The sequence below is a fragment of the Lissotriton helveticus genome, chromosome 2_1, assembly GCF_964261635.1.
Source record: "Lissotriton helveticus chromosome 2_1, aLisHel1.1, whole genome shotgun sequence".
Lineage (NCBI taxonomy): Eukaryota > Metazoa > Chordata > Amphibia > Caudata > Salamandridae > Lissotriton > Lissotriton helveticus.
The window spans coordinates 1,912,512,422-1,912,539,999 of NC_136059.1; the positions used below are offsets into that span (position 1 = coordinate 1,912,512,422).

At 50.1% G+C, this 27,578-nt stretch overlaps 1 protein-coding gene across 1 annotated transcript in view; it reads right to left on the reverse strand.

The window, feature by feature from the left end:
• Positions 1-27,578, reverse strand: part of EXOSC9 (exosome component 9) — a 435,272-nt gene that overhangs the window by 184,186 nt on the left and 223,508 nt on the right. The window contains exon 7 of the mRNA XM_078676847.1: positions 26,643-26,775. Within this exon, the coding sequence (XP_078532973.1) occupies positions 26,643-26,775 (133 nt within the window). The remainder of the gene's footprint in view (positions 1-26,642; positions 26,776-27,578) is intronic.

Consider the following 27,578-nt stretch of genomic DNA (forward strand, 5'->3'; position numbering starts at 1 on the left):
GCTTGGAATGCACGTCCACACAGTAATGTTTGGTAAATGTGTGCGGTGTGACCCATGTGGCTGCTCTGCAAATGTCCTCTAAAGGAATGTTCCCCAGGAAAGCCATGGACGCCCCCAACTTGCGTGTGGAGTGCGCCCTTGGGGGTATTGTTAAAGTGCGATTAGCTTTTTGATAACAGATTTGTGTGCACTTAACAATCCATCTGGCTATTCCCGCTTTGGAAATGGGGTTGCCTTTGTGCTGTGCTGAGAAGGCAACAAAAAGTGGTTGTGTTTTCCTGAAGTGTTGTGTTCTGTCAATGTAGTACATCAACGCCCTCCTAACGTCCAGTGTATGGAGCATTCGCTCAGCTACCGTTTGTGGGTTTTGGAAGAATGCGGGTAGGTCAATAGTTTGATTGATATGAAACTGTGACGCCACCTTAGGAAGGAATTTGGGGTTAGTGCGTAGCACCACCCTGTTTGAATGTATCTGGATGAAAGGCTCTTGGATTGTGAGCGCCTGCAGCTCACTAACGCGCCTAAGCGATGTAATAGCAATGAGGAAAGCCACTTTCCATGTAAGAAATTGAATTTCGCAGGAGTGCAGTGGCTCGAAGGGTGGACCCATCAGCCTCGTGAGGACCACATTGAGGTTCCACACTGGAGCTGGTGGTGTTCTCGGAGGAATGACTCGCTTCAGTCCCTCCAGGAAGGCTTTAATGGCAGGCACCCTGAAAACGGAGAGGTGCTGCCTATTTTGGAGATAAGCCGCTATGGCGGATAAATGTATCCGAATGGAAGCGTACGCCAGATTGCATTTGTAAAGATGTAACAAATAGCAGATGATGTTAGGAATGGATGCATCTAGCGGGTTGATATTGTTGTCAGTAGATGACAAACCGCTTCCATTTCGCCGCATAGCAAGCTCTGGTTGTGGGCTTTCTTGCCTCCCGAATGATGTCCATGCATTCTGGAGGCAGGTTGAGGTAGCCAAATTCTAAGACCTCAGGAGCCAGATCGCCAGATTGAGCTGTTGCGGATCTGGATGCTGAATGTCGCCATGGTTCTGCGTCAAGAGCCTGGATGTGAGATGTAGCCTTTGATGCGGTACCACGGAAAGTTCTAGAAACGTGGTGTACCATGGTTGGCGTGCCCACGTTGGAGCAACCAGGATGAGAGTCATCGAGTGTTGCTTTAGCTTTCTTGCCATCAGCGGAATGAGAGGCGCTGGGGGAAAAGCGTACGCAAATTTGCCTGACCAGTTCATCCATATCGCATTCCCTTGCGATTCCGGGTGAGGGAACCTGGCGGCAAAGCTTTGGCATTTTGCGTTTTCCCTTGTGGCAAATAGGTCTATCTCTGGATGACCCCACTGCTGGAAGTACGGGTGGAGCACTGATGGATGTATTTCCCACTCGTGCATTTGATGGCTGTACCTGCTGAGCAGATCCGCCATCTGATTGTCCTTGCCCGGGAGGTGTTCTGCCATGAGGAAGATGTTCCTCTGAATGGCCCACTTCCACATGCTCTGAGCCAGATGAGACAGCTGTGGCGAGTGAGTACCTCCCTGCTTTTGGATGTAGTACATGGCTGTCATGTTGTCCGTCCGGATCAACACGACCTTGTTGCACAAATGTACTTTGAAGGACTTGAGCGCCATGAAGATTGCCATCAATTCCAGGTAGTTGATGTGCAATCGTTGTTGCTGGGTTGACCACAGTCCCTGCACTGTGTAGTGTAGCACATGCGCTCCCCACCCCTGGAGAGATGCGTCCGTTGTTAGGACAATCTGTGGCACAGGCTCTTGGAACGGTCGTCCCTTGCAAAGGTTGTGTGGATTCCACCAATGCAGAGAGTTGTATGCTCGACCGGTCACCAACACTAGGTCTGTCAGTTGTCCCTGAGCCTGTGTCCATTGATTTGCCAGGCATTCTTGGAGGGGGCGCATGTGCAACCTTGCGTGCGGGACTATGAAGATGCAGGAGGCCATCATGCCTATCAACTGCATGAACACTCTCGCTGGCAGGGAGTGTTGCGGTCTGAATCTTTGGATCAGTGACAGAATGCTGTTGATTCTGACTGTGTTTGGCTGAGCCATAGCCGTCAGGGTGTTTATTGTCGCGCCCAGATACTGCCGCACATGGGCTGGTTGAAGGTGCGACTTTGGGTAATTCAGCGAGAACCCCAGACTGTGAAGGAGTTGAATAGTGTGGGACATGTGTGAGGCGCACTGTCTTTCCGACTTTGCTTGCACGAGCCAGTCGTCGAGGTACGGGTATACATGTATGTTCTGTCTCCTGAGGTGCGCCGCCACCGCCGCCAGACACTTCGTAAACACTCTGGGGGCAGTAGTCACTCCGAACGGTAGCACTTTGAACTGATAGTGCTTGTTGTGAATGGTAAACCTGAGGTATTTTCTGTGGGACGGGTGGAGTGGGATGTGGAAGTAAGCATCCTTGAGGTCTAAGGTTGCCAGGAAGTCCCCTTGGTTTAGAAGGGGAAGTATCTGTTGCAGTGTCAGCATGTGGAAATGTTCTGACAGTATATACATGTTGAGAGGGCGTAGATCCAGAATGGGTCTGAGGGATCCGTCCTTTTTTGGGATGAGGAAGTACAGGGAATAGACCCCTGTTCCTTCCTCCTCCACTGGCACGAGTTCGATTGCTCCTTTTTGCAGCATTACTAGCACTTCCTGCTGCAATAAGTGCAAGTGCTCTGCCGACATAGGACGGTGTCTTGGGGGAATGTTGGGAGGAGTGGATGTTAACTCCAAACAATAACCGTACTGGATTAGTTTTCTCACCCACCTGTCCGTGGTGATGGACGACCAGACTGGCAGGAACTGCTGGAGTCTTCCCCCGACAGGTGTTGGATGGTCGGGGGGCAGTGACAGGGAGTCACTGTTTGTTTGCGGCAGAGGAACGGGAGTTGGTGTTCCCTCTGCCCCTGCCTTTGGCACTGTTACCTCGGTAACCCCCTCTACCTTGCTTGGGATACGAGGATTGCGCACCACCTTTTGTGAATTGTGATTGTTGTCCCATGTGTCCTCTGGTAACACTACGCGCTCCTGAGCGACGAAAAGTGTTGCCCCTGAACTGTTGTGATTGAAGTGCCCCCATGGACTTAGCAGTTTCGTTGTCCTTTTTAATCTTTTCAAGTGTGGTGTCTACATCTGGGCCAAACAGTCTGTCAGGATTGACGGGCTGGTTGAGGATTGTAGTTTGGATGTCAGGCTTAAATCCAGATATACGAAGCCAGGCTTGGCGCCTTAGCATGACGCTAGTGTTAATTCCTCTAGCCGCTGTGTCCGCTACATCAAGTGCGCATTTTATTGCAGCGTTTGATATAAGCTTTCCCTCTTGTATGAGCATTTCGCCAGCTTCTTTATACTCATCAGGCAGATGTTGAAGGAGCTGTTCTAGGGTGTCGTAATGCGCCCTATCGTAACGCGCTAACAGTGCCTGTGTGTTTGCGATACGCCATACATTAGCAGCCTGCGCAGCGACCCTCTTGCCAGATGCCTCAAGCACTTTCGACTCCTTGTCTGGGGGAGGAGCTTCACCAGTTGTTTGGGAGTTTGCCCTCTTGCGGGCATTCGCGACCACCAACGAATCCAGAGGCAACTGTCCCCGAATATAGGCAGGGTCCCCAGGTGCAGGTCTGTATTTTTTTTCTATTTGTGGGTTTACCACTCTCGCCCTTGTAGGTTCTTTAAAGATCTCTGGCGCATGTTTAAGGACACCTTTCAACATAGGAAGTGTTTTGACTGTTCTTTCGGAGACAGAGAAAGTGTCAAACAGGAAATCCTCTTCCACTGGGTCAGCATGCATATCTACATTATGATTTGCAGCTGCCCTCTCAATTAAAGCATTGAAAGCTGCTGAATCCTCAGTTGGTGAAGTACGTGCCCCAAAACCTTGTGGGTCCTGCACCACTTGATGACTTCCCTGGTCCCCAGCGTCGTCATATGAGTCCTGATTCACATCAGGGTCATTGCCAGTAGGGAAGTTGTATTGTTCATCTTGGTCTTCATCCTCACCCCCTGATTGGGTGGGGGAAGGGGTTGGACTCCTCCTTGGGGGAGGTTGCAGAGGTTCAACAAGGGCAGGTATGTCCTGTGTTTGCCTTTTCTTTTTCAGTGGAATTACAAATGACTCCAGTGGCTGGGAACTGATCTTTCTCTTATAAAGTGTCATCTTCCCTGTGTGGGCATCGATGTAATGCTCACATTCGTCCTCAAATGCTGTGTGTCGAGGCAAAATAGCACTGGACGTGGAATCCGAAGTCCCCGAGGTCTTCGGCACCGTTTGGGGTGCAAACGCCTTTGGTGGTAGTGTGTAGATAAGTTTCGTCGACTTCTTGGCAGGTGGCTCCATCGGTTTCGGATCCGATGGCGCAGTCTTTGTCGACGGCAGGGCTTTCTCCCGAATCCGCTTGAGCGACTCGGTGACCTGTTTTGTAAATGAAGCCGAGGGTTTGACGACCGATGCTTCATGTTCGTCCGCTTTGGAGGCCTTCGGCGTGGCAGAAGAAGGCACCGATGAATCCTCGACTCCAACGGTTCGCTGACCTGCAGCTGTCTTAGGCGCCGACGCCGTCGCTGCAGATCCGGTGTCTTTGTGCCGAGGAGTAGTGGCTCCGGCTTTCGGATCTGGGCCTTCTGTTTGGAGGTTGACGCCCCAGCCGTCGAGACGTGATGGACTACCTTCTTCGAGGACGTGTCCTTGGCCACCGCGTGTTGCGCCGGTGACTCAACGGCCTTCTTCGCCGGCTTCGTAAGTTTGGACGGGACGTCGGCCATCTTAGATGTCGTCGAAGCCGTTTGTTTCGGTTTCGTTTTCGACGTGTCTTCGGCCATCTTAGATGTTGTCGAGGCCGTAGGTTTCGGTTTCGGTGGGACGTCGGCCATCTTAGATGTTGTCGACTGTAGGAAGGTAGATCCCTGACTATGGTTGCCCCCAACTTTTTTGCCTGGTGTTTTGCTGGTTTTCTGACTTAGTTGACCTGGGGCCCTGCTATTCAGGACCCCAGGCCTACTGCTCTCTCTGTAAAATGGATTCCATGTACCCTAGGTACATATCCAATTGGATACTGAGTCACCTTATCAGTCCCTGTACAGTGTACCTTAGGTACCCAGGGCATAGGTGTACCCAGGGCCTACCAGGGGCTGCAGCATGTATTATGCCACCCCTGGCTGGCCATCCAAATCTGACACAACTGGCTGCACGACAGCTGGGGCAAGGTGGTGTAATCACCCCTTGCTTTAGATATAGTATACCTATATCTAACCCTAAAATGGACACACAGATCTCCTATCAGTCACTCCTATGGCAGGCCTTAACAATCCTGAAGGCAGAGTGCTTGGAATCGTGTGAGATGGTGCTCTGGCATGAGCTGAGCCTGTCTGCGGCTTTCGGGATCTATCCCTTAGCCGTTTCCATGATATCGCATACCATATACTCTTAAGTGCATTATAATCCTCGCGGTTATATGCCAACTCTGGTATCGCTTTATCAAAACATGTCGAGTAAGGTGTCATACGAATTGGAATACTAACCCCTCGCCAATTCTGGCGACGGGGTTAGCATTCCACCCTTCTAGAGGGACACGACATGTATGTAACCTCTAACCCCGGTTAAAGTCAAACAGAGCCTCAGCTCCACAAAATGGATGCTGCCACCGAGACACAAGTCTGCCCTCCTGCTGCTGGGAATCCTCCCAGAGCAGGAGATAAGGACAAAGGGTTTCCTGCCAGGGGCGGTGCCAGCACCGTCCCAGACAGGATTTTGTGTATCCTAGGTAGGCAGGGCTTCAGAGGAAGGTGACTGCAAGTGGCACCCCGGTGCTCACTGTGCATAGGCCGGCTTGAACCAGTTCCAGGGACACTCCAGACCCTGAGCTGGGGAAAAGCCCGCCAAGGGATGGGGTGTAACCACCCCCCTCCTGGTCCCACCCATAGGGCAGGACCTAGTCGCGTGCCAGCCCCCTTTTCCCAGATAAAGGTAGGAGCAGGCCCCCTTCCAAATTAGATCATCTTTGGAATCAAGACACGACTTTCTACGAAAGGACTTCAAGATTTCCTTCTTCAAGATTCTCCCTTGTGACTAAGGAGTAGTCACCCTGCATCCGCAGGCACCATCGCAAGAACACTGCGGTCTGCTGTAAGTCCTTCCTCCGGAATCCGACTGCCCAGCTCGACAAGACCCGGCTTCCCTGGCACCTCCGACCTCTACTCACCTCTACAGCCAAGCTGAGAACCGTGAGTGCGACGAGACCTCAAGGGACCGACTATTGCCAAGACTGCACGACTTCTGCACAGCAAGCCCGCCGAGTAATTTCCTGGTGAGTGCTTTGGGGTCCGAGAAGCCCCGACCCTCAGCAGCTCCAGCACCGAAGATCAGCCCCCCAGCATCTCCACGATCGGCGTGGGGCCCTTCTGCTTTTTGCTGCTCACCGCGTTGTTTGGCTACTAGCCCGCTGGCTTGTGGCCTTCTGAACGACGCCCGACGACATCACTGCTGCTGGTCTGGTTGCTCCAGACTGGCCCTTGCTCCCTTCCCGAAGAGGAGCACCCCGGACCCTCCTGGTCCACTCAAGACGCCATTTTGAGTCCACCGCGTGGGCTTGAATTAGCCAAGGCTTGTTGCCCAATCCTGGGTAACTTCGACGCCGACAGCTTCATCCATCGTGGGACAGCTCGCCTCTCCATCCTGGTCGCCGACAACGCCTCCTGGTCCGTGAGATCTGCAGAGCCAGCGTCGCCCACTCACCTAGTCGAGGTGACTACCATCCGGTGCCCTCCTGGTGCCCACTGACTACTGGCTAGTAGTCACGAACTTGGTCCCCTCTGCTTTCAGGTGTCATCCATCTTCCCGATCCAGGCTTGGATCAACTCGAACTATCTTCACTGGTCGCCTGCCAGCATCTTTCTTCCAGGCTCCTGGTCCGACAACGAGGATTCCCGACGTCTTTTGAGACATATGCAGCTGCAGCCCCTGGGCTAGGTAACTTCGGCATTTCGGTGCCCCAGCATAGCCTCACTATCCAAGGGTCAGGATCCACTGTCGTTTTCTCCCTACCAGGTCGGGTTCGCCCGTGAACACTAACTTTAATTTTACTAGCCTCCATAGACTTTGTCCCGCATCCCACGTGAGAGTGCACACTCTGCACCCGAGTCCCCTAGGTCTCCTAGAAGTAATCTAACGATTCCCTAGTCAAGTCCTAGCGATTCCAAAGCCTATTAGTACTGTACTTACCTGCTAGTAATTTCGCATCCCCCTTTTAGAGTATATGGTTTTTCGTGCCCCTCGGGCATTTGTGTATACCGTGCTAACTTAAGTATTTTCGTAAGAGTTTTGTTGTGTGCCTAGCACCCTGTCCTCATAAAGAGTACAGGGTTGTTGTGATTCTAATAAATACATTGTTTATTTTCATAACACTTGTGTGGTGTCCTTTCACTGGGTGTTCAAGGGGTAATGTGATGGTAAAACAGCTGGCTTAACACGCCCTCTAGAGTCTTAGCCTTAGACTGCTCGTATCCATGCTACTAGGATAGCTGGTCTATAAGGTTGACTTACAACCAATCATTAATAAGGGTTGTTTGGACTGATATATAGTGATCACTAGAATAGTGAACACTGCACATCAGGCCAACTTCTCACATCGACTGTACTGGTTGCGGTTTCAGTTTCGATACGCGCAACAACGGCTCCTCCGGTGTATCCGTGGCCGGGCCCGAAGGCGGGGCTGGGGATATCGGTGCAGGGTCGTGGGTAAGGCCGAGTGGCGATCCCGTGACCTGAGCCTGAGTCGAGTAACTTTCGGGGCATAGCTCTTCCTCTGAGCTATCTTCCGCGGCCCCATAGACTTCTTCGTCGTCCCCTACCTCATCGACGTATTCAAGGTCTTGGCTCTGTCCATCGATGTATTCTTCAGGATCGGCCTCGACCTCCGTTGATGGTGGTGAAATTTGAAGATGATGGCTTTGGCCGTCTTCTGCGGGGTCGTCGAATATGTCGTCGGGTGCCGGTGCTGCGTGCAAGGCCTCGAGGCGCGCCGCGCGCCGATGCTTGAGTGTCTTCTTTGACCTGAATTTGGAGCAGGCCATGCAGTTGCCCTCGTCGTGATCCGGCGAGAGACATTTATTACAAACTGGATGCACGTCGATGTGTGGGTACTTGGACCCACACACGGGGCAGCGCTTGAACGGACTCCGTTCCATGATGATTTCGTCGGTGTCTCGCTGCGAGTACAGGGCCTCGATGTCCGAAGAGTAGCAACTCCCCAGAATTCCGACACGAAGAGTCGGACGATGCTCGGGACCGTTCGCAACAATACCGACGCGAGTATCGAAGGCCTTTTGGCCTTAAGGAAGTTATTTTTTCGATTCCGACAGGGAGGCGTCGAAATCACATCCGAACCCAATGGCGGAAAAAAACAATCTGGGGATGGAGCTGATGCCCATGCGCACTGTAGTCCAGGGGAGGAGCCACCTATCTCGTGATACTTCGAAGACTCTTCCAGGACAACAATGTGCAATCATCCGGACCCAACACTAGGCGGCGATCTATGCACTAGATATGAATTTAGCAGCCCACATGCCTCGAACATAGGCTTTTTCAATAAATTGCAGGTAAGTTACTTTTACCTTACTTTTTCTAACTCCGTGCTGGATGCCTAGATTCAGCACTGGGACATTTCCTGTAAACAGTTGAGTAAATGCGATTGTTATTTGTGCGATTTTTAAAGAATATTTTCAAATTTCAAAACTCCACACTTCGAAACTTCTTAGAGCTGTACATTGAAATGAATAGTCTTTGACAACAAATTGCAGGTAAGTTACTTTTGCATTACTTTTTCTACCTCAGTGCTGGATGTCTAGATTCAGCACTTGGACATGTCCTGCAAACAGGTGAGAAAACACGCTTTGGTTATTTGTAAAATTTTTAAGGAATATCTTTAGTTTTCAAAACTCCACACTGTCGTTTTTTGGAGGGACAATTGTCAATGTTATCCTATGGAGGAAAAACAGGTTATCGTTTTGCAGGTAAGTAAACGACTGTGAAAGTTAGGGTTCTGGGGTTCGACTCGGGGGTCTCCCAGGGTCAGTGATGCATTGAAATTGCACCCTCAACGGCACTAGGGCGGCTGGGTGCATAGTGTTGAGGCCCAATGTGATCCTATGGAGGATAGGGGGTCTCCGGTTGGTGGCTGCTGGCAAGCAGGCCACGAGGTTCTGGGGGACGATACCTCCTCGTGGTGTTTTTCCACTCGGGCTCGGGCCGGGTTCGCGAGTGCAGAGTGGGCTGGATTCACGGTTTTTGGCTGGCACCAGAAGCTGCAATTTAAACCCGTCCGGTGGTCACGGGAGAAACAGTCTGGAAAGTAAAGGCAGGCAGGTCCTTTGGGGTTTGTGAGGTTGCTGGCTGCTGGACATGCCAGGGTTTTCGCAGGAGCAGGTTCGAGGGGAAACAGGCCTATAGGGTAGGGGCCAAGTCAGTGGGCGTCGTTCTCTAGTTAGCTCTGCACCGCTTTTTTTCCTTCTTCTTATCTTCTTTTCTTGTTGTTGTTGGACCTGAGGAAGGAAGGTTCAGGGTGCTACTAAATACTACATTTAGGGGCTTTACAGGTAGGTAAAGGGCAGGGACCAATGGGTCCCTTCCCTGGGGTGGGTACACCCCCTATTCTGCCACTCTGCAGTGGGAGGGGGGCAGGAGCCTGTCCCTGGTTGGCTGGGTCCTCCCATCCTCAAGATGGCGGGGACTTGAGGTTGTGCTTCACCTCGCCTCCCCCCCCTTAAGGGAGGAGTTGGCAGAGGTGGGCACACCTCTCTTCCTCACTTGTTTTTCCTGCAGGTTCTCCCGCCCAAAGTGGGGGTAGAACCAGTGGGGACCAGTTGCTGAAAGCAGCAAATGGTCTGGAGAGGCTCACAAAGGCGGCATATGCCTTTGAAGCTTCTCCTTCGTGAACCCTGCACATCCTCGTGGAGGAGGATTGGCACCTCGTCCCAGGATGTGCATTGTTTCAGGCCACTAAGCGCATCAAGCTCTCGACCCAGGGGTCCAGAAACATGTCTGGTGGTGGCAGCCTGAGCAGCCACTCAGTCAGGTCACTAGGAGTTGGTCGGGTTTCAGGGGGCATCTCTAAGATGCCCTCTGTTGTGCATTTTACATTAAATCCCACACTGGCATCAGTGTGGGTTCAATGTGCTGAGAAGTTTGATACCAAACCTTCCAAGTCATCAGTGTAGCCATTATGGTGCTGTGGAGTTCGTAATGACAAACTCCCAGCACCATATACTTTTAATGGCAGCACTGCATTGACAGTGCCCAGGAATGGACCTGGGTACTGTAGGGGTACAGGGCACATGCACCTGTACTCTCACCACTGGCATAGGGTACCCAGCTAGAGGGGTGACTGATGTATGCCAGGGCAGTGGTTTGTGGGCATGGCACACAGGAATGTGTGCCATGTCGACTCTTCACTTTGTCCTGCACCAAGACACGGAGCCTGCTGAGTGAGTGTCAGGGTACAGGGCCTGTCTGGTCATAGTGCCCCGGGTACCAATGGTACCATTTACCAGGGGCTGACATGTGGCTAGAGATGCCAATTGGGTTTAGGCTTCAATGCAGTTTTAGGGAAGGAACATAGGCACTGGGTGCCTGATTAGCAGGCGCTCAGGACACACTCAGTCAAAAAACATCAGCAATTCAGCAAAAGGTGGGGACATACCTTGCAAGAAAGACGGCACTTTCTCACAGGCAGTCAGTCCTCCCAGGGGTTCTGGAGGTCACTGGCTGCAAGACAAGATGATTTTTGGCACAGGATCTCCGGAAACTGCAGACGGGCCAGTAGGGCTGGGGCCAAGTCAGTTGTTCTCTGTAGTCTCCTCTGCTTGGCGTCCTCTTTTGTCCTTTTTCTTCTTAGGTTGCGGGAATCTGCTTTCTTGGTTCAGGGTTGCCCCCAAATACTGTATTTAGGGGGGCGTTTAGGGGTCTCGGGTTTAGTAGCCCATGCGCTACTGACCTTAGGGTGACTACTCCCTTGGTGTGCTCACCCCACGTGGGGGAGTGAGCACAATCCCTAATCATGTTTGGGGCAGGCCTGCCATCTGCAAGATGGCGGGCACTGAAGAGGTGACTTCACCTTGCCTCCCCCACCTGAGGGGTGGAGTTGGCAGAGGTGGGCACACCTTCTGGGCTGACTACTCCCTTGGTGTGCTCACCCCACGTGGGGGAGTGAGCACAATCCCTAATCATGTTTGGGGCAGGCCTGCCATCTGCAAGATGGCGGGCACTGAAGAGGTGACTTCACCTTGCCTCCCCCACCTGAAGGGTGGAGTTGGCAGAGGTGGGCACAACTTCTGGGCTGTCTACTTTTTCCCGCCTGTCTTCCCGCCGAAAAGGAGGGGAGACAGGAAGGGGGCCTGCTCCTGATAGAAGGAGAGGCTGGGGGTTGCATTACCAAGGCTGCCAAGCCTTTGAAGCTCCCCTGCCACAGATGGCTCTTCCTGGTATGGGGGAGGTAGGAATACCTCTGCCCAGGAAAGGCTTTGTTTCCGGCTCAGGGAAGGAAGGCTCCCACCATAGGGGTCCAGAAACATGTCTCATGGTGGCAGGGTGGTTTATACCATTAAGGGAACCCACCAGAGGCTGGTTGTTTTTCAGGGGGCACCTCTAAGATGCCCTCTGTGTGCATTTTTCATTCAATCTCACACTGGCATCAGTGTAGGTTTAATGTGCTGAGAAGTTCGATACCAAACTTCCCAGTTTTCAGTGTAGCCATTATGGTGCTGTGGAGTTCGTAATGACAAGCTCCCAGCGCCATATACTCTTAATGGCAGCACTGCACTTACAATGTCTGAGAATTGACTTAGACACTGTACAGGTACAGGGCTCATGCACCTGTACCCTCACCACTGGTATAGGGCACCCAGCAAGAGGGGTGACTGATCTATGCCAGGGCTGTGGGTTGTAGGCATGGCACACAGGGATGTGTACCATGTCGACTCTTCACTGTGTTCTGCACCAAAACACGCAGCCTGCAAAGGCAGTGTGTGAGTGTAAAGGTACAGGACCTCGAAGGGTGGCACAATAAGTGATAGGCCTTTCTTAGAGGCCTTGCCTGGTCACAGTTCACTTGGTACCCGGGGTACCATTTACCAGGGGCTGACCTGTGGCCAAAGAGTGCCAATTTGGTTTCGTATAGTTTTGGGGAAAGAACACAAGCCCTGGGAGCCTGAATGGCAGAGACCCAGGGCACATCAAGTCAAAGTGCATCAGTAGTTCTGTTAAAAAGTGGGAGGGTTACTGCAACATAAACCTAGCTTCTCCCAAGCTGTAACACTAGTTTACCAACATTGGTATCCTTTAAATATTCACATGCTTGAATCATTCCTTCTCATCAGGCTGGGAATCCCGGTACATTAAAATAACAGTATACAGAGTAAAATACACAGCATGTAGTATATAATGCAACATGGCTAAAGGCCAGAAACAATATAGTAGGCTTAATAGTACACCCACCACATTTGAAAGAACCTGAACTTCAGCCAATGAGGTGGAAGCTTAAGCTCTCCTACTCTCCCTAAAGGATACCATAGCTTAGATTTAAAAGCAAAAGTGTGAGAACAAGTATGATGAGCCTTTAACTGGGGAGCAGGGAGGGTTGCAGGTGAAAATATAAAATATATACATTTTGGAGAACTTGAGTTACAGTAAAGTAACTAGCTTCTTTTCCAACATTGGAGCTTTTATATATTCACATTCTTGAATCAAAATATCAAGCTGTACACATTATGAAGTACAATAAAGCTGGAAGCAGGCTCACCTCTAGTGAAACCTGTTTCTCAGAACTGCCTGTCCAAAGCGGCGTAAGGTTCTGACGGTAAATGCCTGAATCTCTCCCACTCTCCTAGCAGATGTCAGAGCCCGGAGTAGCGCAGTCTTCCATTAGACAAATTTCAAGTCTGTCCTATGTATTGGTTCAAAAGGAGTTAACATCAGCCAGCAGAGGACTGTATTAAGCTCCCATGGAATCTGAGTATGTCGAAGAGGTGGAAATTCTCTGAAGAGCCCTTCCATAAGTTGTTTAATGATCCTTTGGGACACTGATGTGTCAGTCCTTCTAAATCTCGTAATTGCAGCCAGATGGACCCTGACTGAAGAATATCTGAGACCACTCTTGGCCAAACTTAAATATGGAAGGATCTGAGAAGGCTTTAATTGAAGTGGATGAGGACCATTATTCCTGCACCAGATACAGAAACGCGTCTATTTAGCGTTGAAAGCCTGGTTAGTTACTGAAGCATGAGCCTGCACCAGAATTGGTTTACACTCCTCCGATCGATCCAAATGGCCAAATTCTAGGTGATCAGGTACCATACTGTTAAGTTCAGAGAATTGGGATCATGGTGGGGAATCTCACCATGATGTCTATACAATATCGTCAAAGGAATGGCTAGACGTCGTGCCAACTGCAGCCGCTCGCCGTACCAGTACTGGAGAGGCCATGCCGGAGCAATGAGGATCAGAATGCAATGGACTAGCTTTGCCTTCGTCAACATCCTAGGGATCAGGGGAAAAGGAGGAAAGGTGTAGGCAAATATCTTGGACCAACTGATCGAAAGAGCATAGCCTATCATCCATGGATGCCAAAACCTGCTTGCGATGCACAGGAATATCCTGTTGTTCAGATTGCAAACAGATAGATCGAGGGGTAACCCTACAGATTGAAAATGTAATCTACCTGTTTTTTTTTTTATATTTCTTTTTATTGAAAATAAACAAAGAAAACAGCAAGGTATCAGATAATTACATCAAGCAAATAGACTGTGCAAGGGCAGACCATCAATACAAGCGACATTGAAAACGGAAATGATTGGGGAGGAGGGGAGGGGAGAGGAAGAAGAAAAAATGAGACATTAAACATAATCTACAGTCAAGATCAGGGGGAAAGCGGGAGATCAAGTATAACTGTTTCAGGTGGTATACATATATCTCCTCTACAACGATTCCAGGGGGCCCAGATCTTATGCCACTTTCGGGGGCGACCCCAAGCTACATAGACCGTCTTTTCCCTAAACATACACCAGTCCATATCATCATCATCAAAGAATCTTTATTCGGTGATTAAAAATCACCATAAAAGCACACACATGTATACATAGTAAAAAGTCATTAAACATTTCCAAGATCCTTTGTACAGAGTGTAAACAAAGCATAAAATACAAACAGTGAAACAGTGTATGACACTTAAAAGGCATAAAATTTGAGACATTTCATTCTTCTCCCCTGGTATGTCTTAAACGGACCGCTACCTTAATAAAATTCATAATACTACATAATGTTAAGGGGTCCGAAGCTTTCTGTAAAAATACTAGTGCCTCCCTAGCGTGGGCCAATTTGTTGTTTTTTTTTTAAGAGGTTTACAAGGAATCTGCGTCTGGGCATTGTATAAAAGGGGCAAAGTAAAACAAAGTGAAGGGAGTCCTGCGGAGACCTGTTGTCGCAGCCGCAGGGCCCCTTCTGTTCAATTGATTTAGCAAATCCTACTGGTGATGCCAACATGAATGGGAGTAGGTTCAGCCTGAAACGGCACATCAAGAACCTGTCCTGTGCGTTATACATGAGGTACAAGTATGGTTCCATACCCTCCGCGCTCTTCACTAGGTTATGGGCCCCCAGTCCATATCATTAATCCAACACTCGATAGTAGGAGGCTGCTGGGATCCCCACAATTGCGCGATATTGCGTTTGGCAATCATTGTTCCCAAGGTCACCCACTGAGTTTGGGCTACATTATGGTCAGTGGGCTCCCAAACATTCAAAATGCAACGCCTGGCTTCAGGTAAAAGTGCGATACCCGTGACCTCCTGAAGTACCCTGTGGATCCTGCTCCAATAGTCGGTGATGTGACCACACTCCCAGATGATGTGCAGAAACGTGGCCAGCTGGCCACAACCCCGCCTACACAGACCCTCCTCCGAAAAACCCATCTGTACCAAACGAGGACCCGTGACGTACACGCTGTGCAGTATTTTAAGTTGAACCAATCCAAGGCGGGCTGGAATCGCAACCTCCTTTGGGGAGGAGATCGCGGATTGCCAGTCCTCGTCATCAAGTTCTAGGCCATCACGGGTCCACTGATCTCGCAGTTGTAAGAGAAGGTCCGCTCTATGGTTAATCAATTTTTTGTACACCAGAGAGATGGTACTATCCGGTAAATACCCATCCAGAACACTGTCCTCCAGCGGGGCAGATTCAGGTATCTCCGTCCCCTTAGGGAAGACCGAATCGAGCGAATGACGAATCTGAGCGCAGCGGAAGAACTCCGTTCCTCCCAGCTTGAACTCGGCCAGCAGGGCCACAAAGGACTTCACCCGCCCCTTAGCCCAGAGGTCCCCCACCCTGGAGATACCAATGAGGTCCCACCTGTCAAATCCCTTCGTGTTCCACATTTTGCCAAGCCGATCTGATCCAAATAGCGGGGTAGCCAAGGTCAAACGATCTTTCCATCCTAATGCACTAGTGGCAACCTGCCAAACACGCACAGCCGTACGCGTCGGCCCTGTCAGAGATCCACCTACCGATTTGGAATATAATGCCCTATAGTAATTACCTCCAGGGAGCAGCCACCTATCCATAGTAAAACCTGGGTGAGGCCGGGGGCAATACATACCATGGTTGATAGCCCCCAACTGCGATGCCAAATAGTACCGTTTGATATCGGGAAGAGCAATACCCCCATCGTACCAGGGAAGCGTCAATTTGGCAAGTGCAATTCGGGGCCTACCGTCCCACAGCAATTTCCTCTGTAGACCCTCAACAACACGGAAGTAGCTACCAGGAACCAAATCAAGGGTATTTTGCAGGGCGTATAAAAAACGAGAAAGGGACATCATCTTAAAAAGGGCCGCACGTTCGAGCAAAGAAAGTGGGAGTTTTTGCCAACCCGCTACGTCCCGCCTCAACCGCGCCAAAGGAGGGAAGAGGTTTTTCTCATACCGGATCAAGGGGTCCATCGAAATAAAAATACCAAGATATTTGAACTCCTGCTGTGCGATCTGAATAGGACAACCACGCGGCAAAGCCGGCGCATCACCACTGAGCACGTAAAGGGAGGATTTCGCCCAGTTAATGATCAAACCAGAATTCTTACCAAAGGAAATCAAAACGTCGCACAATACTATCAGGGACTTTCTGGGGGAGGTCAGGTACAATAGGATGTCATCCGCATACAAGGAGATACGATCCTCATGCTCCGGGGACCAATAAATACCTCTCATTGAGGGCTCCCAACGGATCCACGCAGCTAGGGGTTCAAGCGCCAGTGCAAACAAGAGGGGAGACAGCGGGCAACCCTGTCGGGTACGACACCCAAGAGCAAACGTTGCAGAAACGCGGCCATTAACCACTATCTGAGCGAGGGGGTCCACATAAAGAAGCCGTACCCAGCCAATAAATTCAGAGCCGAAGCTGAATTTAGCTAACACCGCCCATAAATACGGCCATTCCACAGTATCAAACGCCATAGTGGCGTCTAAAGACGCCAAAATGGCCGGCTCACGCAGCGTCGCTGCCATAGCGATAACACCATGCAGCCGCCGAAGATTCAATGCCGTATTCCGGTGCAGGATAAAACCGGATTGATCCGGATGAACTAAATCACCGATGACCTTGATTAGTCTATTAGCTAACACCTTAGCCAAAATTTTCGGCTCGGCATTCAACAATGAAATCGGCCGGTATGATGCACATTTATTCCGAGGCTTTCCCTCTTTATGTATAACCACTATGGTGGCCAGACGCTGATCCCGGGGAAGAAACCCACTATCGCGGGATTCCTTGAACATATCCCTCAAATACGGGGCAATCGAGGAGGAGCCAAGATGGCCGACGGGACGGACGTGTAGGCTCCCGGCTCCGCGAGCCTTCCACTCCTGCATCGACATCCTGCTATTTATCCTGTGCCTATGTTGCGGTGTAACGGCGATTTAAACGCGCTGTTTCCGATCGCGTTCTTCCGAGGTCTCTGCCTGCTGGTTTGACGGAGAACTCGATGCGTTGGCTGTCCTCCATGGCTGCCCCTGGACCCTGTGCCGACCGCCGCCGCTGGGCGCTGCTGTAACGGTCTCGGTGGGACGATCTGGGGAGGCGCTGACGCTTGAGGTGGTGCTGCTGACTGCAGAGGGAGATGGTGTATACCCTTTCCGATGTGGCGAGATTCCCTACGTGGCTGAGGTGTGTACTGGCGAGGCGGGATCCCTTCTCGCATCGCTTCTCTTTGTTCCGCTGCTGACGGGCTGAGCTGACTCCATCTTGGAGCGCCTTCTCTGCCGTGGGTCGCCCTCATCGACTGGAGGCGCAGGGGCTCTCCCTGTGCGCCGCTCTGGATTACGAGCCGTGCTCCTACCGGCGACCCGGCCTGATGTTTCCCGGTATCGATGTCGCCCCCCTCCCTCCATTGTGGTCTCATTGACGGGGTGGTGATGGCGCCGGTCTTCCAGGACGAGGAGATGAGTGCCTCCTTGTTCCCTGGGCGTGCTATCCTGCCTGGCCTTGAGCAATATGACGGCCCGACGGCGTCCACTCAAAGCGCGGACCGGTTAGAACTCCAGCGGATCCTGACTTGCGGCGACATCCTGGCAGCTCTTACCGACTTAAGGGTTACATGGCTGCGATACACCCGAGAGCTGGGTCGGAAGATTGAGGATGCTACATCTGAACTGGGGCGACCGAGGCGCTCCAGCTCCCTGCTGCCTCCAACTACGCCTGGAATGGATACTATGTTTCAGCATGCGTGTACAATGAAGCGGACTGTCCCTGGCAATAATGGGTCGTGTCCATCTATCGACGGAGCTGCTGCTACACTGTCTCCCCCCGCTCCGAGAACTGAGGCTCTGCCGATGCAATCGCTACTATTGCTTCGTTTGCCGCCTTCCCGGTTGCTGGCCCTCCTGGCTGCCTTTGCCTCCGGAGCCTTTTTACTACGACGGTGGAGTGCGTTTCATCCTGTGCTCGAGGGGACGCTCGTCTTTTGGGACACTGGACTTATTGGTAACTGGAGACATTCATCTCATCTTTTTCTGCTTCTTCTTTGTTGGGGGCGGCCATCTTGTCTCTTTGTTCTGCCCTCGGTGGGCTCCCAGCGGTGGCTATGTTTGGTGGGCTTTCAACGTTCGGGCCAGGGCTGATGGTGTTCTTCTCGCTGATTTTTTTTGCTTGACTGGCGGAGACCCGGACTGGAACGCTTCCTGATACATTTGAATGCGCTGTTTGTAACGTTTTTTCCCCACTTAAGGTTGCAATTGATATGTCCTGTTGTTGATCCTTGTTGGTGGGGTAGAGGTTCTGTGCGGGCTATGGAGTCCGGGATTAATTGGTTCTGGCCCTCCTCCGGTCTTCCGTGTTCTATGGGAGTTTTAGATTAGGATGCTCTTTTCTTACTCTCATATTTTAGGTATTATACTAATTCTTTCTCTTTTTTTCTTCTTCTCTCCTTGTTCTATATTTCGGGTTTATTGGGCGACAGACACACTGCTGGGGGGGGGGGTAGGCCGTAGCCTCTGCATGCGTGTAGGGTGGGGGGTTGGGGGAGGGGTTTTTAGTTTCTTGGTTTTAGTTTCTATGGTGCCTTGTTTTTTCTTCGTTTTGTTTCTCTTCTTTATTCTCTTTGGGTCCGTGTTTTGGATTGCTAGCGGGCGGGTGGCGGTGGACATTGGCTAGGTTGTTGGTTCTGATACCCCCGCTGCACACACTTTGAGCCGCCATGCCGCCTGGGGGGACTTGACTTTTGGGTTGTTGAACTATATGGTGGATTTGTCACTCCTGTTCTGTTACACCAGCACGGACTCTACTTTCTTAGTTTATTTTTTATATTTTCAATTTGAAAACCGAAATGTCGACCTTAATAGTTGCAACGAAAAAACATTTAAAATTAACCTTCATCGCTCCTACGACATGGTATCATGATGATTTACGGTGTAACTTTCAATGCTCGCTTATGGTAGTAATGTGTTACTGTGTCGCCATATTGCATGCGCTGGTGCTTTAACAGTTTCCGTGGCCGGCCTGATGGTTGTGGGCCCGTAATTGTCCTTTTATTAATGCACAATAAAGGTTTTCAAACAAAAAAAAAATACGGGGCAATCCTGTCGGGCCGAAGCTTATATAGCTCGATTGGCAAACCGTTGGGGCCAATTGCTTTAACCGAACGCAAGGAACATATAGCTAACGCTATTTCATCCGCCGTGATCGCCGAGTCCATTAGATCCCTATCGTCCTCAGAAAGACTTGGAAGGGTGATATCTCGAAGCAGCAAACGAGAGTCGTTCTCCGGCCTATCGGACACAGAGGAGTACACAGTGTGAAAATGAGTGGCGAAGCACGCCACTATCTCCCGCGGGTCGGTAACCAGGGCCCCATCCTCCGTCTCAATCTCCGGCACCACTCGACTTGCTCTGTCTTTCCTATCCAACCAAGCTATCAATTTGCCGGCCTTATCTCCAACATCATAGATACGCCCCTGTTGTTCCCGGCTGAGAGCCTTCGCCGCATCCGACACCAATGACTTATATTCAAACTGCTTCAGCTGTAAAACATGCAATTTGGAGTGAGTCACCTCCTGTTCCAAAGCCGATTCCAAATCCGTTATTTCTGTCTCTATCTTTACCACTTCCTCCTCTTTCTTTTTTTGACTCCAGAAATCAGTGACAGGGCCTGACCCCTCAGGACTGTCTTAAAAGCCTCCCATAAGGAGACTGCGGAAGTAACCGAGCCTTCATTCTCTCAGAAATAATGATCCAGCGCCTTCACAAGTTCACTACGAATTTTAGGGCTACAAAGGTACCAAGGGTTAATCGGGGCAACCCGACCATCGGCACCCGGGACTAAGTGCAATCGGAGCCATAGTGGGGAGTGATCAGAGATTCCTCGAGCCATATGGCGGGCCTCTGCAACACCAAACGCCTATGCAGCCGGCACTAACACATAATCAATCCTAGAGAGACTAGCATGGGCTCCCGAGTGAAAAGTATATTGCCGCTGAGTAGAATGGAGCAAACGCCAACAATCCACCAGACCCAATACCTCAATAAAATCGGGCAGCCATCCATGCATCCCTTTGATGTCTCTGGGTGGATGTCGATCAAGCCTTCCAGGAACCACCGCGTTAAAGTCCCCACCTAAGATCAAGAACCCAACCGGGAGATCAAGTAACACCCGCCCCAGTTCAGAGAAAGTAGTCGACTGTAAGCCTGGAGGTACATAAATAGAAACCACGGTAAGAGTACGACCCTCCCACCGCCCTGAAATCGCCACATAGCGGCCCCTATCATCGATGACAGTGGATTCCACCTCAAGCGGAAGAGCAGTTTTAACAAGGATCCCAACTCCACGAGAGGCAGAGGAGAACCCAGCATGCGCTACCAGACGATATCCCATTCTATTCAGGGCGTGACATGTATGCCCGACCAAGTGAGTCTCCTGAAGAAGAAAAATATTGGGGGAATGGCGTTTCAGGAACTGTAGTACCACCCCACGCTTAGTCTTGTCCCCCAACCCATTGACATTCCAGCTGATCAACCTCAATCCCCTACCCCCATCATAAAAGAAAAAGAAGATCCAGCCACGAGCTAAGTCCAATGCTCCGATGAACACGTCCAGCAGTATAGCACCTTGCAGAAACAACAAACAAAACATCCACACCCCCCCAATCCCCCGCCCCCAAGCAACCCATTACCACACACCCCACCCTGCACCCCTGCGCACGACTAGAAAGCCACCCCAACTTGCAGTGTGCCTGTCGCCCTCACACCCAACTAAACTACGAAAAGTAAGGCTGAGGAGGAATAAACCCCAAAGATATCCCCACAACCCCCCGTGCAAAAGAATATTGACAGTACAAAATCGGATACGGAATCATCACATTAAAAGTCCTTTCGTACTCCCCGGTGGCGCCTACTCTTGCTCTTCAAGTCCTCCCTCCGCTCCGCCAGGCCGACTCTCAGGATCCTGTCGGGAAGGCAGAGTGTCCAACCAATCCGCCACCACTTCAGGCTTATCAAAACAGTACACTCTTTCGTTATATTCAATCCTCAATTTGGCAGGAAAGAGCATGGCATACTTCAGGTCCATATCCCGAAGACGTCTTTTCACCCCCATAAAACTGAGCCGCTGTTTCTGTACCATCTGTGTGAAGTAAAAACTGATGGAGGAGTTTTCAAACTTGAGGATCCCCCGCACGAGGGGCCTGAAGGATAACGGCTCTGTCCAGAAAATTTTAAATCCTTGCTATCAAAGGCCGTGGCGGGGCTCCCACTTTCGGTTTTCCACCCGGGATCCTATGAGCCCGTTCCACCATGAAAAACTTGCTCAATCCCTTAGGTGCCAAATGTTTGGTGATAAGGTCCTCAACAAAAAGGTCTGCTGCTTGCTCCTCCGCCTTTTCCGGAACGCCAATTATACGGACGTTGTTCCGCCGGGCCCGTCCTTCAAAATCCTCCAGGCGACGAACCACCATGTCATTAGAAGCCCCAAGAGTACGGACTGTGGTTTGCAACTCAACGACGTCGTCCGTAAGGCTCGATGTTTTAATATCCAGCGATTTAACCCTTTCATTGGCTTTTGTAAGGTCCGTCCGGATCAAATTCACGTCGATCGCCACCGTATCCAACTTGTGAGCAAGAGTCTCCATTTGCTTCCCGAGGGAAGACTGGATACCATCAATGGCGGCCATCACATCCTGTAGCGTCGGCTCCACCTTCGGGGTCGACGAAATCTTCGCACCCTCCAGCGACCCACCGGTCCTGCTGGGCGACCCTCGAACCTGAGCATACCGGTCCATGACGTTGGTTTGGGTATAGCTGCCCCGTCTGGTATTCTTCACCCTTTGCTTGTCTCTCTCAGGTTTGCCTGCCATGCCGTGACAGTGTCTAAAAAAATGTCCAGGGCAAAAGCGAGGGAAGGGGATACACAGCAGACCAAGCAGGGAGGAAAGAACAAATTCCACCCAGAGGGACCGCCAACCAGGGCGCCAGAGTGGAAGGGAGCCGAGAGGGTGAATGTCAATGAGGCGTCACACGCCCAAGACCCCAGTGATAATCAAAAAACGAAAGTGAAACTGAACTGAACCGGGGCTCTGCGCTGCACCAAGCCGTTGTTGTTCAATTATGCCCCGGGCACCATGTCAACTCAGGCGCCGGGCATCCAAAAGACGAAGGCCACAAATTTCTCAGCGCCACAACTCTGGCCACCGGGGTCCGATCGGGACGGCGGAAACAGTTTCAGGATCACCGGTGGTTCATCCGCACCAAGATGTCATCTGCCAACAGGATAAGTGACAGGATATATTCGGGAGGTTACGAGGGTCTCGGGAGCCCTTTGCTCACGCGGCCATCTTGGTTGCGCGCAAAGCTCCTCCCCCTGTTTCCGTTTTAGTTCCCAATCATGACAATCCAACAATTGCCAGATGAGTGCATCCACCTAATCGTTCTGACAGCCTGGCAGATATTCCACAGAAATGTCCATCCTGTGAGAAATGACCCAGTTCCATAGCAGCTGAGCTTCTTCAGAAAGTATCTTTGACAGCGTTCCTCCTTGCTTGGCTATGTTGTGTTGTCTGTTCTGACTAGGACTGGTTGACCTACTAATCTGGGGAGGAACACTTGAAAACCTAGTCTTACAGCGCGGAGGTCTAACACCTTGATGAGGTGTCACGATTTGTTCCCTGCACTCTCATGCCCACTAACAAGGGGCTGCATAGTGACTTTACAGTGTTCTAATAAGCTTCTAGACACTCCCCTGCATTCATATCCTGACTTCGAGCCATTTGGACACTATTTGGGAATTGACGTCCATTCCCAATCCATGTCTGGTTTTGTGGAAGCCACTCTGCTCATGAGTGAAACTCCATTAGCTATAATCCCCAGCTCACTGCTCCATCTCCACCCCTGCAGGCCAAGGATGAGTTTAGGAATTCAGCTCACCCGTTGCTGGCTGCTGCTAGCCTGCTCACACCTGATGCACATGATTGCTGTGAGCTCTTTTAAGCACCAAGTCCCTTCAATCCAGCGGTGGTCATTGTAGCTGTGGGCCGGTGAGACCGACTCATTTTTTTGAGTGTTTTTTTAATTTCCTTGTTTCCAGAGTTTCTGAGCTATAGTTATTCCTTGTTCCTGACCGGCCACTGGATGTGGGACCAGTGGCCCGAGTGGTTGAGAGACAGAAACTGACGGGGTCACTAACATAGAAGCATCTGCTTCTAGTTGCCGGTGAATTAGCTCAACTTTGTTTAGAAAGAACAAGGAAAGATCGTCACACTGTTGATGGGAAAGAGAGGGGGCGGTGTGACTGTGCTAGCTGCGGACAGATCCTTTACTACTTTAAACAAAGTTTTTGACAATTTTGAGCATTGGTAATCAATTCTGTATAGTAAACTGCCAGCGCAGATTTGAAAGAGGCATGATATTTTTTCAAGGCTGCTACATATTCAGCCTTGGCCTCAAGTGCATAATGCTTCCTCCAGAACCTTTTAAGGGATTTACAGGCCTATTTAGGTCTCGCAGCGAATGCAGCATATGGGCTTCTTCGACTTGGCAAGACTCTCTTGTTGTCAGTTTTTGTAGCGAAGGGAGACAAAACATGTGCGCGCCCGGACAGCCGATGTGCACGCTCACGGCGTCTGCATCAGCTTGGCCTCGGACAGGACATGGGCACACGCACGGCATCTTTTTCAGCTTGCGTGTGGACAGCCAATGTGCACGCTCGCACGATCACAACGTCTCTTTCAGCTTGTTTCATCTTATAAGAAGCAAAGCTTTTTCGCCAGCATCTTGCTGGTGTCGTGTCGTGTTGGTATTGTCCCTTTTGCAGCCTTCCTTGGGGTTGTTTGTGTCTGATTGCATTCGAATGGCTCCGTTGTTCTTTTTCTTCAAGCTGCCCGTGTTTCTCTCCTCCATCCCCGTTCTCAGTTGCGGGAGGTGCAGTGGTTGGGTTGTGAGTCCACGTGAGTTGCGCTGCCCCCTCAGAGAGACGCAGGAGGTGTGCCCAAGACAGAGTGAAGAGGCAGACAGCTGGCAGCGTGCGAAAGATGCCATTGTGCAACTGCAGTTTCATTACTGCAAGGTCACTGGGAAAAGCCAGGGAGGGAGCAGTGAAACACAGAGGCGGGGGGCACTCAAGCCTCTTTGTTGGTGCCTAACGAGCATGAAAGGAGGCAGCTGACAGCAGAAGCAGGTGGACAGAGCCTGCCAGTAATTACAGGCGACAACAACTGCCACAAAACAAGCACTACCAAACTGCGAACACGCTGATTAGCATATTTCTGCTTTTAAGGCTCCTGTGATGTTGCCTCTGACGTGTGCTCGAATGCACATACACCTGTGAACCCACACATCTGCTGTGCCTCTGTCAGAAACCAGAAGGCCTAATTATTGGCATCTTGGCGCTAGTAACTTTAGTGGCACACAACAGGCACGGTGCCGCTGTATGCTCCTCGGAGGCTGTGTAGGCAACACAATAGAAAGAGTGACATTGTTCTCAAGATATGGAGCTCGTGCGAGCCCTTGCAGGCTGTAAATGTCATTGTCAGGGGACTGATACTTTCTTACGGGAAGTGACGTTAGGGCTGACGTAACGTACTTTAGCTGAATGTTAGTTAGTGCGCGCCTCGGCGTGTCTTTTTGGTTGTCTTATTCGGCTCGATCGGCACCAACAATCACCTGTAACATAAATCTTTTTGAAGGTTATGTTTTGAAGCATATGTGCAGAAGCACTGAGTGTAATAATTATTTCCTTTGGTGTGCAGCAAGGTATTTCCTCTTGCACCCCCTATCTCACATATTGTGCCTGGTCTTGCAATAGGCGGCCTTCCTGCACAGAATGTAAAACTAGAACTGTATGAGCCCTTTCCATTAGTTGTCGTCCTTCAACTGCACCTCAATATTTTTTTTAACTTGGGTTGATTAGCGGTCATTGATTACTCTTCGGAAATGATTGGCATCTGGCGCTGATCCAATGAATAAATAGATGCACGTTCACGAGTCTAGCCCTCTGGAAAGGCTTCTCACCACGAAGAAAGCTGCACAGAGCCCACCAGGGCACGGGGTTAACCTGCTGCGAGTGGCCCACGCCATCTGGCTGATCATTACCTCTTTCAAATACTTAAAAACACTGATCCGACCTTAAACTTGCCGATACACAAGCAATATGGACCATAACCCCTTCTATTACAAATTAGTACTGTTAACTGTCCAATAAGTTGAAAACGACTACATTTGTTTTTTAGGCAACCAGGTCCACAAAGACTTTAATTTATTGCGTGTTTAAAAGAGTTGTCGATCTTTGAACACTGGAGAAATGCTTGCACTGAAAAAAGGCTCCAAAAATGTGTGTTACTGTACATTTTTGGTGAAGTTTATTGGCACAAAATTGAGTTTATGACCACCTAGATATGCGGTGGTGTCATTTCACCTGAATCAAATGGGGGACCAGAGAAATGACACGAAACTCTGTTAAGACCTGGTCGACATCAATGGAACTGAACTTTGACCTCTCGAAAAGAGTTGTTATATTGTGTTTGAGCCTCTTAACATCCCAGTAAGGGGGGGGTCACAAAGTACTGGATAATTCTTCTGCTCCTTTGGGATCCCGTTATCATGACAGATGTTCAAAATATCAGTCCACCCCAATCTAGACACAAAATCAATCCATTAATCATACTTCACCAGAGCCATCCTAGAGAAAGAATGTTTCTATGAGGCAAATGTAACAAGCATTTGCAATGCAATAGGTCTCGCATTTATGCGAGTTTAAGCTATTGGCATTGTAAATAACAATACGTTTTATTTAGGTTTCAAATCTAAAAATACATAAAAGGCATTGTCATTTATAATGCCAATAGCTCAAACTCGCTTAAATGCGAGACCTGCTGCATTGCAAATGCTTGTATTCTGAGCGGAGGCTATCATTAAACCCAGGTGCCGGAGGACGCATTCTGCCCTGTGATTTAAATGTTCGAGGCAGAATTGAATCCGTGCCCCTTTCAAGCCTGTGGTGTACAGTGATTTGATCAGTATCCGGTGTAGAAACCATAGCAGGAATGGTATGTAAAAGTAGTTTGTTTAATTCCATCATGTCCGATTTAGCTCAATGCCTGCGTCGTGTCGACCAAGTAAAGGAAGAAAAAGGTACTGGGTAATGGTCAGTTCAACTGTGTACCATTAAATCATGTCAACGATGTAAGACATTACCAAGTGTAAAACAAATAATAAAATTACTTAAAAACATTACAAATAAATGGGGCTTACTTGCAACTTGGTCTACTTTCGGAGCACAGATCCAAACAACACTGGAGCCTAAGCTCACAGAGGAGTGCTAGTCCCCCAAAGCGATCATTTGCTGCTCAGTGCAAAGAAGATTCTTCTAGGAGGGGTGGGTAATCTTTGCATAGAGCAAGCAGGTCCCATAACCAACCCCAACCAGAATTCCAAAGCTTAGACCAGAACAGCCAGGAATAACCAGAGCACACCTTCCAAACTTACCAAGGCAAATTAGAAATGGCACAAGGGGGCATGCTTCAGGGGGACTTAAGGGCAGAGTCAGAGAACTTGCCACAGTGCACTGAACTTAAAAGGTTTTTAGAAATCCACACATTTTCTTTACCTGATCTTTTAGCAGCATAATCCCTCCACTGGACTGGACAGTACAGATTTCACGGTGTTTATTCATCGCAATTACCAACAACCCATCCATGACTCGCTCCTCACGCTCACTGGGATCTACTAAGAGATACGTGCTGGAAAAAAAAGACAGTTGGGCATGGTCAGACTCTAAACGGTTGGAAAGCATGGAACAAAGCATATACTGCTATTACATTCATAAATAAAATGAATAACATCCTACTGAGCTTTCTGTGCCACTGGAAACAAGCTGCACTCAACTGACGAGCCTCAAACAGGGTGAACCCGGTCTTGGGTTGCCCGAGTTCTGGTTCAGGAAGGACCTGCCCTAGCAGTTCCGGCTGCACTGCTCCTAATGGATCAGTGTAAAGGCTGATTTGCATATGGCTGAGTCCAAACTGAAGCAGTATGGTGTGCAAAATACAATGGACTGCGACCAAGCGCAATTAAAGGCTGATATTCATGCTGGCATTCCATCCACCATTTGTTTGTATAACTTAATGATAGTCAATGGTCGTGGTAGAAATGGACCTAGGTGCAATTTGAGGCAGGCTGTGATGGTGCCCAGGTCAGATACCCAAGCCAGGTTTGCCAGGGCAAGGAGTTTGACTTTAGCCCTTTAAGTCCTAATCCCACACTGTCTTCTATAGCGCCCCATGATCTCAGGGGAAGCACTTATGGAGTCAGAGGGTGTCAGGTAGAGGACAGTAGCAGTGTCCCGTGCAGTCCAGTTGCCACTTGTCAGCTGGGTACTTACAGGAAAAGGCGTCTTCTAGCTTGTTGTATGCATGTGGCTTGAAAAGGTGGTTTGCCAACTGATCATTGGAGTTCACTTCTTAGTCCTAAGTGTAGGAAGCTGGCTCTTAACGTGAATTATCAGGATCCTGATATACCCTGTAAAGAGTCCAGGGGCTCCCCA